Here is a 13,557-nt window from a genome sequence, read left to right as displayed (position 1 = left end):
AATCCCCTCAGAGAATCTTTGTGCAACTGTACCGATTACACTTCACTGCACATACCGAGGAAGTGGGTGAATATCTTTGTTTTGTCGATTGCTGTCCAACTGCTTTGGCATTTAGGATTTCAACTACATCCATGGCACCATATGAGAGAAAGTGCTTCCTTTGGTGGATAATTCTCCTGCTTTTCAATTACAGATACTGTGGCACCTCAACTGTCTGGAGAGGTCTGAATGGCAATCGGGCAATTATTGGGACAGTGCAAGGGGCAACTGCAATGGGTTTTATGATACTATGGAACATGGATCACACGGACTAACAGTAAGAAGGGATTTGAGGTGCTGTTCTTCTGTCACACAGATCAGTGGTTGACCAGAGATGTGAGCCTCCAAGTGACAGCATCTGTGGAACTCTTTGCCGCAGGATGCTATAGAAGTGAAATCACTGAGTGCCTTTAACACAGAGATAGATAGGTTCTTGATTAATAAGGGGATCAGGGGCTAATTCTGCTCCTCTGTCTTGTGGTCTTATTAGACATCCTGACATACACCCATAGGAAAATGGAAGACGTGTTGGTGGAGAGTGGAAAGTTGGTGGAATTATTCCCAAAGAATATTCCAATGCACGTAATCCAAAATATATCTGGGAGCCAATTTAATGTGAGCAAAAACATCGAGGTAGTGAAGGTTAAACCTTTGAGACTTCCAGTTTTACATGGAAAGAGTAATCCATATGAATTCTGATCCCTTTGTTCTAGGAGAGAGGGAGAGAGTGAGAAAACATGTGGCAAAGTGATCAAGTGATGGCAGAGGAGGGGGATCTAAGACCAGATATAAATATGAGGTGATGAGAGAATTAAACACAGAGGAATGGGAAGAGGCGTGGGCGATTGATAGGAGGAGATGGAGAATGGCGATCAACCAGCATTGTGGTGATTCTGGGTAAAATGAGAGAAGCCGGAAGAAAAATAAGGAGTTTAGTACCTTTGCATATAGGTGGTAGCTCGTTCCACTCTCCAGACTCTGTACAAACGAGTTCCTCTGCTCCAATCACTGAATAGTCACCAGTGCACGAAAACTTTGCTACCATTCCATTTTCCCAATCATCTCTATAGGACGGTGTTGGAATTATCATATTATTTATGGGTTGAAAACCATTACATTTGATAGCTGGAGATAAAAGAAATTTAGTTAATGTTCTGAGAAGGCTGCTAGATCAAAACTTTCTCACGAAATTCCAAAGCAGGGGAGAGGTGAGGCAACAGCAATATAAGTCAAGTGAGGAGTGTGGACATGGGGCCAGGACTAGAATCCAACGTTGTGTTTTTTTCTGAAAGCAGGTCTGATCCACAGGGAGCTGGTGCTTTTTGCTCTCTCTGTTGCATCCTGATATCATAGAGGGGCAAGACTGACAGAATAGCATATCCCCCACTGGAACTCCTGCCAGTCCCACCTATTCTGTGACAAAGTGAAAGACACACTTGCAAATGAGGGCCTAATATTTGTAACTAAGAGGGATTTGACTGAGTAATTGTCTACTGATAACAAAGTGGCAAGAGGGCAATTGATAGGGAGGCTTCTTAATAGAAAAATAATCTCCAACCACACGGCCCAGAGCAAGGTGTTACTCTGAGTTTTCTTGACCCTGGCTGGCTGAATGGCCAGGTAGTATTGCAACTGGCATAGCTTTTTATACTAATACTTCGGGACAGGAACAATGCCTTGTCAGACTGTGTCCTCCACTGAACGTTGGAAAGCAGATCGGATGAACGCTTCAGGAAATATTACCCTTTTGACCTTCGTGGTTTAAAAGTCCAAACAACTCGGGGCATCACAGGGTAAAACATGCGAGTCCCTTTTCATGATTGCACACAGAATTTCCTGATCTGCAGTGAACCAGTTGTCCAGGCCAACGGATGTTAATAGAACAATTCCATTATCAATAATGGAAAGGGCTAAAGGTGTGATCATTGTGGATAACAGGCCCATGAACAGACTACAAAGCTGATCATTTATTATTTGGTGTCAGTCGTACCGCTGCATATTGAGCGCTGCTGCCCTGCATTATCATTCATTGAGGTCAACTCAGTGTCCGTTGTGCTCTCTAATGTGAACTGGAAGCTCCTCTGTTGTTGAATTCCTGTGCACCTGATGGATACTAGAATCATATACATCCTGCCAAGGAGATTATACCCACATTGTTGGGGGGTGGGGGGGGGGGGGGGGGGGGGGGGGGGGGGGGGGGTAGAGCAGCTGATCAGTGTTTCAGATATTCAGCTGTAATACAAAAAATGGGCACTGCATAGGTGGCATGTGTCATAATATACATCCGGGTATATGATGGTGTGCAGACAGGCAGTGATTGACACACAGGACGACCAGTGAGCACACAGAACACAGCAGCCAATCACCAGACAGGATACGACCACTATAAAGCCAGAGGGCACCAGTTTTCCCGCTCTCTCGGGATCCAGCCTCTGAGACAGTCAGAGCTCGTGAGCAGCAGCTAGTACACACACCATGTGGTATTCAGTTAGTCTGGTCAGGTTAGCCTCAGGTCTCCAGTCAAGTCAGCATAGTGTCAACCCACAGTTAAGCATGTATTATAGTTAGTTGTTCAATAAAATCGTGTTGCATCTAATCAAGTATTGGAAGCCTGTCTCTCTCTCTCTCTACTGCATCAAACACAGTCCACATAGACCCAGCTTGCCCAACACATCAGCATGATCGCTATATTGCATTAATTTACATAGACCAATCTTGTGATCTCATCTATTTGCACTTGTTCCTTTGTTTCCAAAAAATTAATCACTTCTGGTTTGTTGCATTTCCAAAAATGTAATTTCTTAAAATTGCCCACCCCATCTGTTATAGGTACCTGTTTCCTCAGGAGTAAGTACGCACTGTCTATATAGGAGTTGCTGCCTCTGTCACCGCAAAACACACCACAAGACAAATTTATTTACCCATATTTAATTATGGGATGTGAGTATCGCTGTACAGCGAGCATTAGCTGCTCATCCCTATCTCCCTCAACAACATAAGTGAGCAGTATGCACCTTATGCTGTCACTGGTATACAGTACAAGGAAAACTGTACCCACATGCACTCAAGCAAAAGAATCCTGCACACAGAGCGGTATTCACAACATGGCTATGGCAGACATTAACGGTGTTGTCAGCAGCAGTCATGCAGCAATACGACTGGCACCTACCAATCCAATGTCAGCTCCGTAGTCTGTTTATGGTGTGCTTTTACAGGTACCTGCCCTCCCGCAACATGTTTTCCAGTGGCAGAGGTGGCTCGCCATTGGCTGATGGTGGCATGTTCCAGTGCCAGCAATGTCAACGTGGTTTTGTGTTGTTTGCTGGTTGAGGTGCCGCGGAACCTGGGGGGAGGTGCAGTTTGCCATAGAATTAGAATTAGAATTTACAGTGCAGAAGGAGGCCATTCGGCCCATCGAGTCTGCACCGGCTCTTGGAAAGAGCACCCTACCCAAGATCAACACCTCCACCCTATCCCCATAATCCAGTAACACTAAGGGCAATTTTGGACACTAGGAGCAATTTATCATGGCCAATCCACCTAACCTGCTCATCTCTGGACTTTGGGAGGAAACCGGAACACCCGGAGGAAACCCACGCACACACGGGGAGGATGTGCAGACTCTGCACAGACAGTGACGCAAGCTGGAATCGGACCTGGGACCCTGGAGCTGTGAAGCAATTGTGCTATCCACAATGCTACCGTGCTGCCCCATTGGAAGGACTGAACTATGCTGCCAGTGGGAAGGGATATAAAATTCAGTCCATAGTGGTTGCACACTTGGCGCTTTCCATAATAGATAATGGAATAGTTCCATCGACATAAAATGGGCTGGTAAACAGATCCAGTAGGGAACAGAGACTTGCTGCCGTAATCAGGGAGAGGGAATAATGGGCGGGATTCTCCGGTTCCCCAGCCGCGTGTTTCTCAGCTGTGCGCTGTTCTCTGGTGGCGGGATTCTATACTCCTGCCACTTGTCAATGGGATTTCCCATTGAAGCCACCCCAAGCTGTCGGGAAAACTGTGAGCGGGGATGAGCGGCTGATGGGAAAAGTAAATCGCAAATGACGGAGAATTCGGCCAATATGTTTTGTACTGTGCGGTGTCTATCAGCAGTATGCATTCTGCGAATGTCCAGCTGCTTTGCAAATATGGAATCGTACAGATTAATGCCCAAGCCCTTAAAAGCTGCCACAATTGTTGTGAGGTGGGAAGATGATCTAACGTAGCTGCACTCCAAACGACAGCTAGGCCTTCGTCAGGTCAAGCCTGATGCCTGAATTATACTGGGTGGGGAAAAAGAGCCCAATCCCATCATCTAACTCTATCAACCTAATATATTCCTTTCTCCATCATGCTGACCACTCCGTGGGTAAAGTTCTACCTGAATTCCCTACTGGATTTATTAGTGACTGGTATCATTTTTGTACTTCCAAATGGCATTGAAAAAGGTAAGCTTGTGCAACAATTCACAAGAGCTTAAGAACATATAGACTAGAAGCTCGAGTAGGCCCTGTGAGCCTATCTAACCTTTGGACACTAATACCAATCCACATCAACTTAATAAAAAGTTTTAATTACTTTCAGACAGGAAAGCAAGCCCTCAAGAAACAAGAAACCATTACTTACTGTTACATTGTGGAACTTGGCCGGTCCAACCATGAACATCACAGATGCGTTTACTGCTACCCATCATTTTGTACCTAAATGGAAAGCAAACCACTCAAGAGGAAGCAAAATAAAACCTACCCATTCTCAGATCCAAAGCCAAAGGTCAAATTGAACACTCAACGCAGCACCTAAGCACCGAATTTCTGTGTGGCGAACACATGGTTTTATGTCAGGTGGGGATTTTACTGAAGGCCCATGAGCTGGGCTTGAACCTGAAAACACTGGTTCTTGGCCTGTGCGACTAGATTGGGAGAAGACCCGGAATTCTTTGGGATGTGGTTAGGGAAAGGGTTTCCTAGGCTAGATGTCCTGTGCCCCAAGCCTGGAATCACTCATTAGCCTACAATGGGCAGGAGGAGGCCTACTCACCTGGTGACTGATTGACTGGCAGAATTGGAGCCCGCCTGAGACTGGGCCTGGACTCCTGAAATGTTAGATATTCTCTCCTCAGCCCCCATTTAAAGGAATTCTAGTGCCAGGAGCATGACACCCCCAAATGTAGCCTTCTGGAGCTGTAGTAACTATGCATTGCATGGTGACAGGCACCTAAGATACATCCATCATGTTGCACCTACCCATCAGAAATACTGGAATTGCACTAGGCGTCCTTATTCAATATGGTGGGCCGCACACTTCCTATCTGCCATTTTTGGGCCTTAGATGTTCTCATAACATCTGAAATATAAGCAAAGTGCCAAATTTCTAGGCCGTTTTTGTCTTCTGATTTGCAAGTAAATTTGTAAATTAGTTTTGGGAAATGAGGATAACCTCAGGAGCTGACACAGTGCAGCTATTATAAAAGTCTGAAAACAGAATGATTATTATGGGGGATTATTATGGAGGACAGATAGGAAAGCGCAATAAAGTCCACAAACCAGATCAGCCATGAGTTTATCTCAGGCTAGAAGGGTTGAATGGCCTATTCCTGCTCCTAAGTCATGACTTCATTTACAGCGTTTTTAAGACAATTTAAATAAAACAATTAAATTCATCTATGCACTGCATAATTACCCAGGGATACAGTAAAATGTAGCTGTACTTCCAAATAAAACACTTTCCGCTTCATAATATCCATTCAACAGTTCCCCTGGATTGCCGCAGGTTTTTGCTACATATAGAGAAAAAAAAGGAGAACGTTGATCGGTTACAGATACCAATTCAACTTTCAATACAATTTGTAATGGCCAATGTCAAGGTTCTTTATTCTGATGAACGGAAGTACTGCATAATTTTAATGGTAACAAATTATGACATCAGTCCACAGTTCTGAATCAAGACACCGCTTCTGTTCCTTACGCCAGTTCTAGAGTTTTCAGTTAACCGTACAAGTTAGTGTGATTTGTGTTAACTTGTACGCAGATTTATGCGACAGGATACCGATTGCCAAAAAAAAACTCCCTGAAGGTTTCCAAGCCAGTTTCCTTGAAGACCACACGCAGCCAACAAGCATCAGCTAGAATTCAGTGTTGGTTTCAAAGGTCCACGGGCAGTTTTCTAACCTACTATCAGTTCGGCTACTTCAAACAAAACTTTTGAGCTGTAAATGTTCAATTCAATTTAAAAGCACCTAAATTTCAATCGTGGCAAAGTCAGTTTATGGGTGTGATTTAACGGCCTCATCGTGCCCGCTTTAGTGTCAGAACCAGGCTGCGAATTTCATGAGAGGCCTCTCCCAAGATTTATGACGCCTGAAATATCTTGCGAGATTTAACGGGAGTCTCTCGAGACATCACGGCGGAGATCTCCCCCTCACTGGGTGTTATCCAGATCTGCATATTTTACAGAGCCATTAGGCTTATTTAAATATGCGCTTGTGGGATTTTCCTGGTGCCCGGGACCTAATGGACGCACCTGGGAGACCTTGCCAGGGGGCTGTTTAGTATTGGGGTCCACAAATGTGGAACAGCAGTAATGGCAATTGGGGTGGGGGTAGGGGGAGGTCGAAGGGTGTCTCCAAGTCCATTAGAGACCATTGGATAGTCGGGAAAGGAATGGAATAGGGCAGGGTGGCACCCTGGCAGTGCCGCCAGGCATGCTAGCAGTGCCACCTGGGCACTGTCTGGACACCTGGGTGGCACTGCCAACCTGATACTGCCAGGATGACCGGGTGTTAGGTTGGCACTTCCAGGGGCCGGACCCGGGGGTGTTCCCGAGGGTCTCCCTGAGGTTGGTGGAGAGAAGGGATTGAAAACGGAGGGAGGGTGCAGCTGAAATGGGGGGGGGGGGGGGGGGGGGGGGGGAGGGGGGGGGGGGGGGAGAATATCGGCGAAGACAGACAAAATGGGCTTGCCAGCAGGGAATGACTTGACGTGTGGCCTCGGCAGTGAGAAACTCTCCAGGGCCAAAAAAAACAACACAGTGCCATCAAAGAGTTGAGTGTTTGTCAACACTGCAGTCGCCGAGGAACACCCTGCTAAACGTGGCCAAATTTGGATGTAGATTGTTTCCGGTTAAGTCATGCCCAAAACCTCCTTTTCTGAATGAAGTGATGAAGATACGAGATTTTCCGAGAAATTGGCGAAGGCCGATGGCAGTTGGGAAAAGCAGCATTGATGCCGCTGAAATGAATGGCAGCTTTCTTCGCCATATAGGCTGGAATTTTGAAAATAAACCTTCCAGGATCAGGTCCTACAGCACATCGCTGGTGGGGCGGCCTCTGATTCACCCATCTCACCAGCAATTTAGTCAGCTGAGGATTGGGAGCCATTTCCAAAGGCTGCCTCAGCACAGAGAGGGGACAGTAGTTCACTCTGGAACCCTCTCAATACTGCCCAGGCATTGCCCCCCGCCAATGCCCCTTGGCCTGGGCATGACCCTCTCCCTCCTGAACACAGCACTCCCTGAGCTTCCCTAAGTAGCCTGTTCCCCAAAACACCTTGGGAGACCAGTCGTGATTCACCTCGTTCTCCTGTCACCCCGACGTGGATGGATTCTTTTGGTGGTGGGGGATGATTCATGTGTAGGGGCCTGATAATTATATGTTAAAGTATTTAAATGATGAACATGTCCCATCACTGACAGGGGGAGGGGGCAATCACGTCACGTGTTTATGGTGATGGTAAACGTGACTTTGCCAGTCTCGTGATATTTTCTGCTCCCATTGCTGGAACTGCCCAAAACGAATGGAAGCTGGGAATCCCGCCAAGGAGTCACTCATTTAAAATGGAGATGAGGTAGCACGGTAGCACAGTGGTTAGCACAGTTGCTTCACAGCTCCAGGGTCCCAGGATCGATTCCCGGCTTGGGTCACTATCTGTGCGGAGTCTGCACATTCTCCCGTGTCTGCGTGGGTTTCCTCTGGGTGCTTCAGTTTCCTCCCACAGTCCAAAGATGTGCAGGTTAGGTGGGCTGGCCCTTTTAAATTGCCCTTAAGTGTCCAAAAACGTTAAGTGGGGTTACTGGGTTATGGGGATAGGGTGGAGGTGTGGGCTTGGGTAGGGTATGTTATATTACTTGAAGTAATATGTGTTACTCATTTGTTTATGCCGAGAAGTTCTTAACTTTGATGATACTCAAAGTCATCCAGTGATAACAAATAAATGACTGAGTAACTAATCAATTAACTTGAGTTTGATTCTTCAATACTTTTACCAGTAATAAAATTAAACAAGATAGAATTAGATTAACTATGAATATTATACTTGCACTCTGAGCTAACTATACACTTCTGTTCTCTAGCCACAACACACCCAAAGAGAGCGGCGAAACATAATGAGCTTGTATTTATGCCCCCTGTTAGTGTTGCCCTCTAGTGATCATCTGACTGTACTAACTACACATTAACCCTTTATGTACATACATATACAGAGATCACTACAGTGTGCTCTTTCTAAGGGCTGGTGCAAACCCGGTGGACTGGATGGCCTCCTTCTGCACTGTAAATTCGCTGAGGTGAAACTTTTCTCTTGGAGGATTGTGAGTCTTTTGAACTCTTCCTGAAAAGATGGTGGAAGCAGAGTCACAGAATAGTTTTAACGTAGAGGGAAGCAAAGGTTATCAGTGGGCAGGGGAGATGTATATTTTAGGTTACTATCAGATCAGCTTTGATTTTATTAAATGGTGGAATAGGTTCGAGGGGCTGAATGGCCTGCCCCTGCTTCTTATTTGTATGTTGCATGTAGCACTGGACAGCAGATTCTATATCACTGCTGATCATAGATTCCTACAGTGCAGAAGGAGGCCATTCGGCTCATCGAGTCTGCACCAATCCTCCGAAACAGCACCCTATCTAAGCCCACTCCCTCTCCCAAACCTGGAACCCCACAATGGGCCACTTTACAATGGCCAATCCACCTAACCTGCACATCTTTGGACTGTGGGAGGAAACCAGAGGAAACCCGGTAAAAATCCACGCAGACATGGGGAGAAGGTGCAAATTCCACACAGACAGTAACCCGACACTGGAATTGAACCCGGGTCCCTGGTGCCATGAGGCAGCAGTGCTAGTCACTGAGACACTGTGCTGCCATTGCTGTGCTATAGGTTTTCTTTTAACCCACTTTAAGCCTTTACATTGGTGCTGAAATCGGGCAGTCCAGGTTATTCGACCATCTCAAGATATTAGGATTCTTACCTTCATGATATCTGAACAAATTGAACAGTAAAAGATGATTCTAAAACAATAACAAGTCAGTCAGCTACTTAAAAAATATATTTGCGTCTTACGTTCACATGTTGGGGCTCTGTTCTCCCAGCCTGATTGGTAACAATTCCGAACCGTTCTGCCAACTAATCCGTACCTACGAAAATAAAACAAAGATCCTTAAGGGAAATCAAGAAATGTATTTTGGTCAAAAAGCAATTATAGTGGTGGGTACAAGTCTGGAGAGAACAGGTCGGGAATGATACCTCCAATTTAATTGTACACGAAAAAATGCTGATACGAACAGGAAGCTGATTATCTCTTAAAGGATTGCAGAGTTTTATCCAAAGGTCTATTTTTCTCCCAGTCAACAAAAGTGTGTTTTTCTCAGTGCAGTGCAAATTTCATAAGTCTAAGCTATTCCGTCCTAACTGAATCGTCATTTTTAACATGTTGTTTGTCAATCTGGTGGCATTGTGTTGCAATGATGTTTAGAGGTAGTGGCGGACTTGCACGTTGTGGGGCATTGCGTCCACCTTCATTTCTGGGCCTCTCCCCCATGACATCATGCCTCTTCCCCGTGACATCATGCCACACCCCCATGAAGTCACAGCTCTCCCTAATCTTCTTTTGCGGTGGGGTTTATCTCAGTGTCTTGAAGATATTTATGCTGGCAGTTAGTTGGGCACAATGCAGACTTTCACACAGACATTTTTTTTGCTCTTTTTTTTAAAAGTGCAAGTGCAGAATCAATCAATACGAGAGGACTGCAAAGGCTCTGAAGTTGGCTGTTTTCACCATTATTGAATTATTAAAATATAAATCTGTACATCGCTTAAAAGGAATTTAATCTGCAAGGCATCTCTGCATTGTACAAAATCATTATTGTGCTTATTATAAACCAATCCCCTGGCTCCATCCATAATTCTTCATCATAATTCATAAGCTTCCATTTTATTTTAATAAAAAGGGCGTTTTTGGCTCAGATGGAGAGTTAAAGTCTGAAAGATATGTTTCCCTGACCCAAACCTGGCCTGGGAGTTGAATCACCTCACCTCGCTGCTGGCTACATGGCTACGGCCTGCCCTCCTCAACCCTGGGTGGAAAAACCTTGTTGTTCTTTTTGCAAAAAAAACACAGATCTTCGCTGTCATGATATCCACTCATGTGGATAATGAGATGCAGACAGGCAGTGATTGACACACAGAATGACCAGTAAGCACACAACACAGTGCAGCCAATCACCAGACAGGAAACTACCACTATAAAGCCAGAGGGCACGAGGTTTCCCGTTCCCTCTGGACCCAGCCACTGAGACAGTCAGAGTCCATGAGCCAGTAGATGCAAACACCATGCGGTAGCTCATAAGTCTGGTCAGGCTACTACTAGGTCTCCAGTCAGTTCAGTATAGTGTCAACCCACAGCTGAATATGTTTGTTAGTTCTGTCATTGAATAAAATAGTGTTGGATTTTCTCCAGTGTTAGACGTCTGTTTCTGGCTTCCCTGCATCGAGTGCAGTCCACACCAAACCAACCTGCCTAACACATCATTCGCGTCTGCTGCTGCTTCTCGCCCTCCAATTACCTCAATGACTTTGGATCAATGTTTTCCCACTCTTAAGGGGACTTGACCAATCAGAGTCAGATGTTGTTCTGCATTGCCTGTCTATCAGCAAATGTTAAGCTCGAGATTCTGATTGGTGCCCAAGAACTCCACATACAGTGGCCAGCACAGGGCTCCCAACAACGCCCCCCCCCCCCCCCTCACATTGGTCAGGACTCTGTGCCTAGGCACAGCGAGTTTCATTGTGAATCTGTCTCAGTTTAAAGGAAATTAAAAGTTAGCCAAACAGTAGATTTAGGATTGTTGTGCACACCAAATTGATAGTGACCATTTGAAAAATGAAATGAAAATCGCTTATTATCACGAGTAGGCTTCAATGAAGTTACTATGAAAAGCCCCTAGTCACCACATTCCGGCGCCTGTCCGGGGAGGCTGGTACGGGAATGGTCTGGGAACCGTGCTGCTGGCCTGCTTGGTCTGCTTTAAAAGCCAGCGATTTAGCTCAGTGAGCTAAACCAGCCCCTGTACATAGAATGTACAGTTAGCATTCTTTATAGACGATTAGATCATAATAATATTTATTACTGTCACAAGTCAGCTTACATTAACACTGCAATGAAGATACTGTGAAAAATCTCCAGTCGCCACATTCCGGCGCATGTTCAGGCACACTGAGGGTGAATTCAGAATGTCCAATTCACCCGACAAGCATGTCTTTCGGGAGCTTTGGGAGAAAACCGGAGCACCCGGAGGCAATATATCAGGGAGTGGACATAGGTAGGGTGCCCTTTCGGGGAGTTGGTGCAGACTCGATGCTCCTTCTGCGCTGTAGGGATTCTATGGACCACCAGTCACCTCTCCCCCTCAAAGGGGAAAGCAGCCTCTGGTCATCTGGGACAATGGCAACTTTATGACTTTTACTCTTATTCTTAAACTAATCTTAATTAGTTTAGTTCTTAAATTAATCTTAATACAGACATACAAGATCAATAATTTTGTGTTAAGGGTAGATTGGGGCAAAGTTCACCTACCAATAATTCTGTAATCCATTGCTCCAACCATGAATTTTAATGGATGGAAAATCACAGGCTGTGCACTCAATTTCCCAGTACAGACTCCCCGCGAACTCTTGTCCACTGGATTTGTTAGATACTGGGATCAGCTTTGACATTCCAGCATGCACCAAAATAGCTGGGATATTATTTACATAAAAGTGGAGCACCCAGGATTGTAGCAGGCACAGACCAAGCGAAAATTCAAGTTCCAAGGCCAGGTTCATTGGGGCCAGATGTAAAGGCAAAAATTAACAAATTCTCAAATTAAAAGATCCTTTGTGTTTTTTATAAAGTTAGTTGTGCATTGAATACTTACCCTGGGTGACAATTATATTTCAACTTCCATCTACTATCAGTACGTTCCATAGTATTAAAATATCCATTTTCAATGGGGTCTGGATCACGACAGTCTATTGCTACAAAGGGAAGGAAATGGAACAAGCGTGAATAGTCTCCATTATGTGCTTCCAATGTGATCAGAGAAATGTCATTCCCCGAAGTCTGAAAGGTGTTGCACAATTAGAAGTCCTAATATTATCACAGCTTATTTTCCCCCTTACTACGTGGTTTTTAGATTTCTTTTCCCTCTGCTCATCTGAAGGAGCAACAATATTAGGGAATAGAATACTGCTGCACTTCTGGAATCTAATATCGTCTTAAGAACTCACAAGCTGTGGTAAACTCAGATCAGATGCACATCTTCATTTGCGAAATTGGTGTCGGGACCTTATTATTGACAGGCACTCAGCGCACACTATCGATTCCGTGGCTGTGTGGGGGTGGTAGACCAAATTTCTCTTTTCCTGCATCCACTTTAAAATTCAAGCGTTTAGTTCATATTGCTTCTCCTCATTCCTTTTCCCAAATGTGTCACTTCACACTTCTCTGCATTAAATAAAATCCGCCATGGGTCTGCCAATTTCATCAGTCTATCTGGGACCCATCAGGTTTCACCCGCAAATCATGGAGTTGCAGTCTTGTGGGTGGGCAGGTAGGCTGTGGGAAAATCACCTGCAGAGGTTTACAAGCCGTCCTGCCTGCAAATTCACTGTGGGAATGGGTGAGGGATAAAATCCTGCCCCTGGTGATTAAATTAACAACAATTAAATTAGTTTCGGATCTGGACTGAATTTGGTCAATCTACTTATAAAATCATTTCTGCCTTGAAATGAGCTATACGCGTCAGTTTCACCCGCTGCGGAAGTGGCGCGTTGGTTGATGTCGGGCGACATCATCGACGTCGCCCAGCGTTTGGGGGGGGGGGGGGGGGGGAGATACCGGCGTTTGGGGAGGGAGAGAGTACCGGCGTTTGGGGGGGGAAAGAGAGTAGCGGCGTTTTGGGGGGAGGAGTACTGGCGTTTGGGGGGGAAGAGTTCTGGCGTTTGGGGGGGTGAGAGTACCGGCGTTTGGGGGGGAGAGAGTACCGGCATTTGTGTGTGGAGGGGGGGGGGGAGAGTACCGGCGTTTGTGTTGGGGGAGAGTACCGGCATTGTGTGTGTGTGGGGGGGAAGATACCGGCATTGTGTGTGTGTGGGGGGGGGAGTACCGGCATTGTGTGTGTGTGGGGGGGGAGAGTACCGGCGTTTGTGTGGGGAGGAGAGTACCGGCGTTTGTGTGGGGGGGGGAGTACCCGGCATTTGTGTGGG

The 13,557-nt window shown here is 45.7% G+C and overlaps 1 protein-coding gene across 1 annotated transcript in view; it reads right to left on the bottom strand.

Moving 5' to 3' along the window:
• LOC119979045 (sushi, von Willebrand factor type A, EGF and pentraxin domain-containing protein 1-like) overlaps positions 1-12,350 on the bottom strand; it is a 30,792-nt gene extending 18,442 nt beyond the window's left edge. The window contains exons 1-5 of the mRNA XM_038821025.1: positions 12,228-12,350; positions 9,376-9,449; positions 5,722-5,818; positions 4,669-4,742; positions 979-1,164 (exon numbers count right to left, since the gene is read on the bottom strand). Coding sequence (XP_038676953.1) covers positions 979-1,164; positions 4,669-4,742; positions 5,722-5,818; positions 9,376-9,449; positions 12,228-12,277 — 481 coding nt within the window. The 5' untranslated portion in view covers positions 12,278-12,350. The remainder of the gene's footprint in view (positions 1-978; positions 1,165-4,668; positions 4,743-5,721; positions 5,819-9,375; positions 9,450-12,227) is intronic.
• Positions 12,351-13,557: the final 1,207 nt, after the last annotated feature.

Source organism: Scyliorhinus canicula, chromosome 15, assembly GCF_902713615.1.
Source record: "Scyliorhinus canicula chromosome 15, sScyCan1.1, whole genome shotgun sequence".
NCBI classification, from domain to species: domain Eukaryota; kingdom Metazoa; phylum Chordata; class Chondrichthyes; order Carcharhiniformes; family Scyliorhinidae; genus Scyliorhinus; species Scyliorhinus canicula.
The sequence above is the reverse complement of the archived record's forward strand: the minus strand, read 5'-3'. Positions and strand labels throughout refer to the sequence as shown.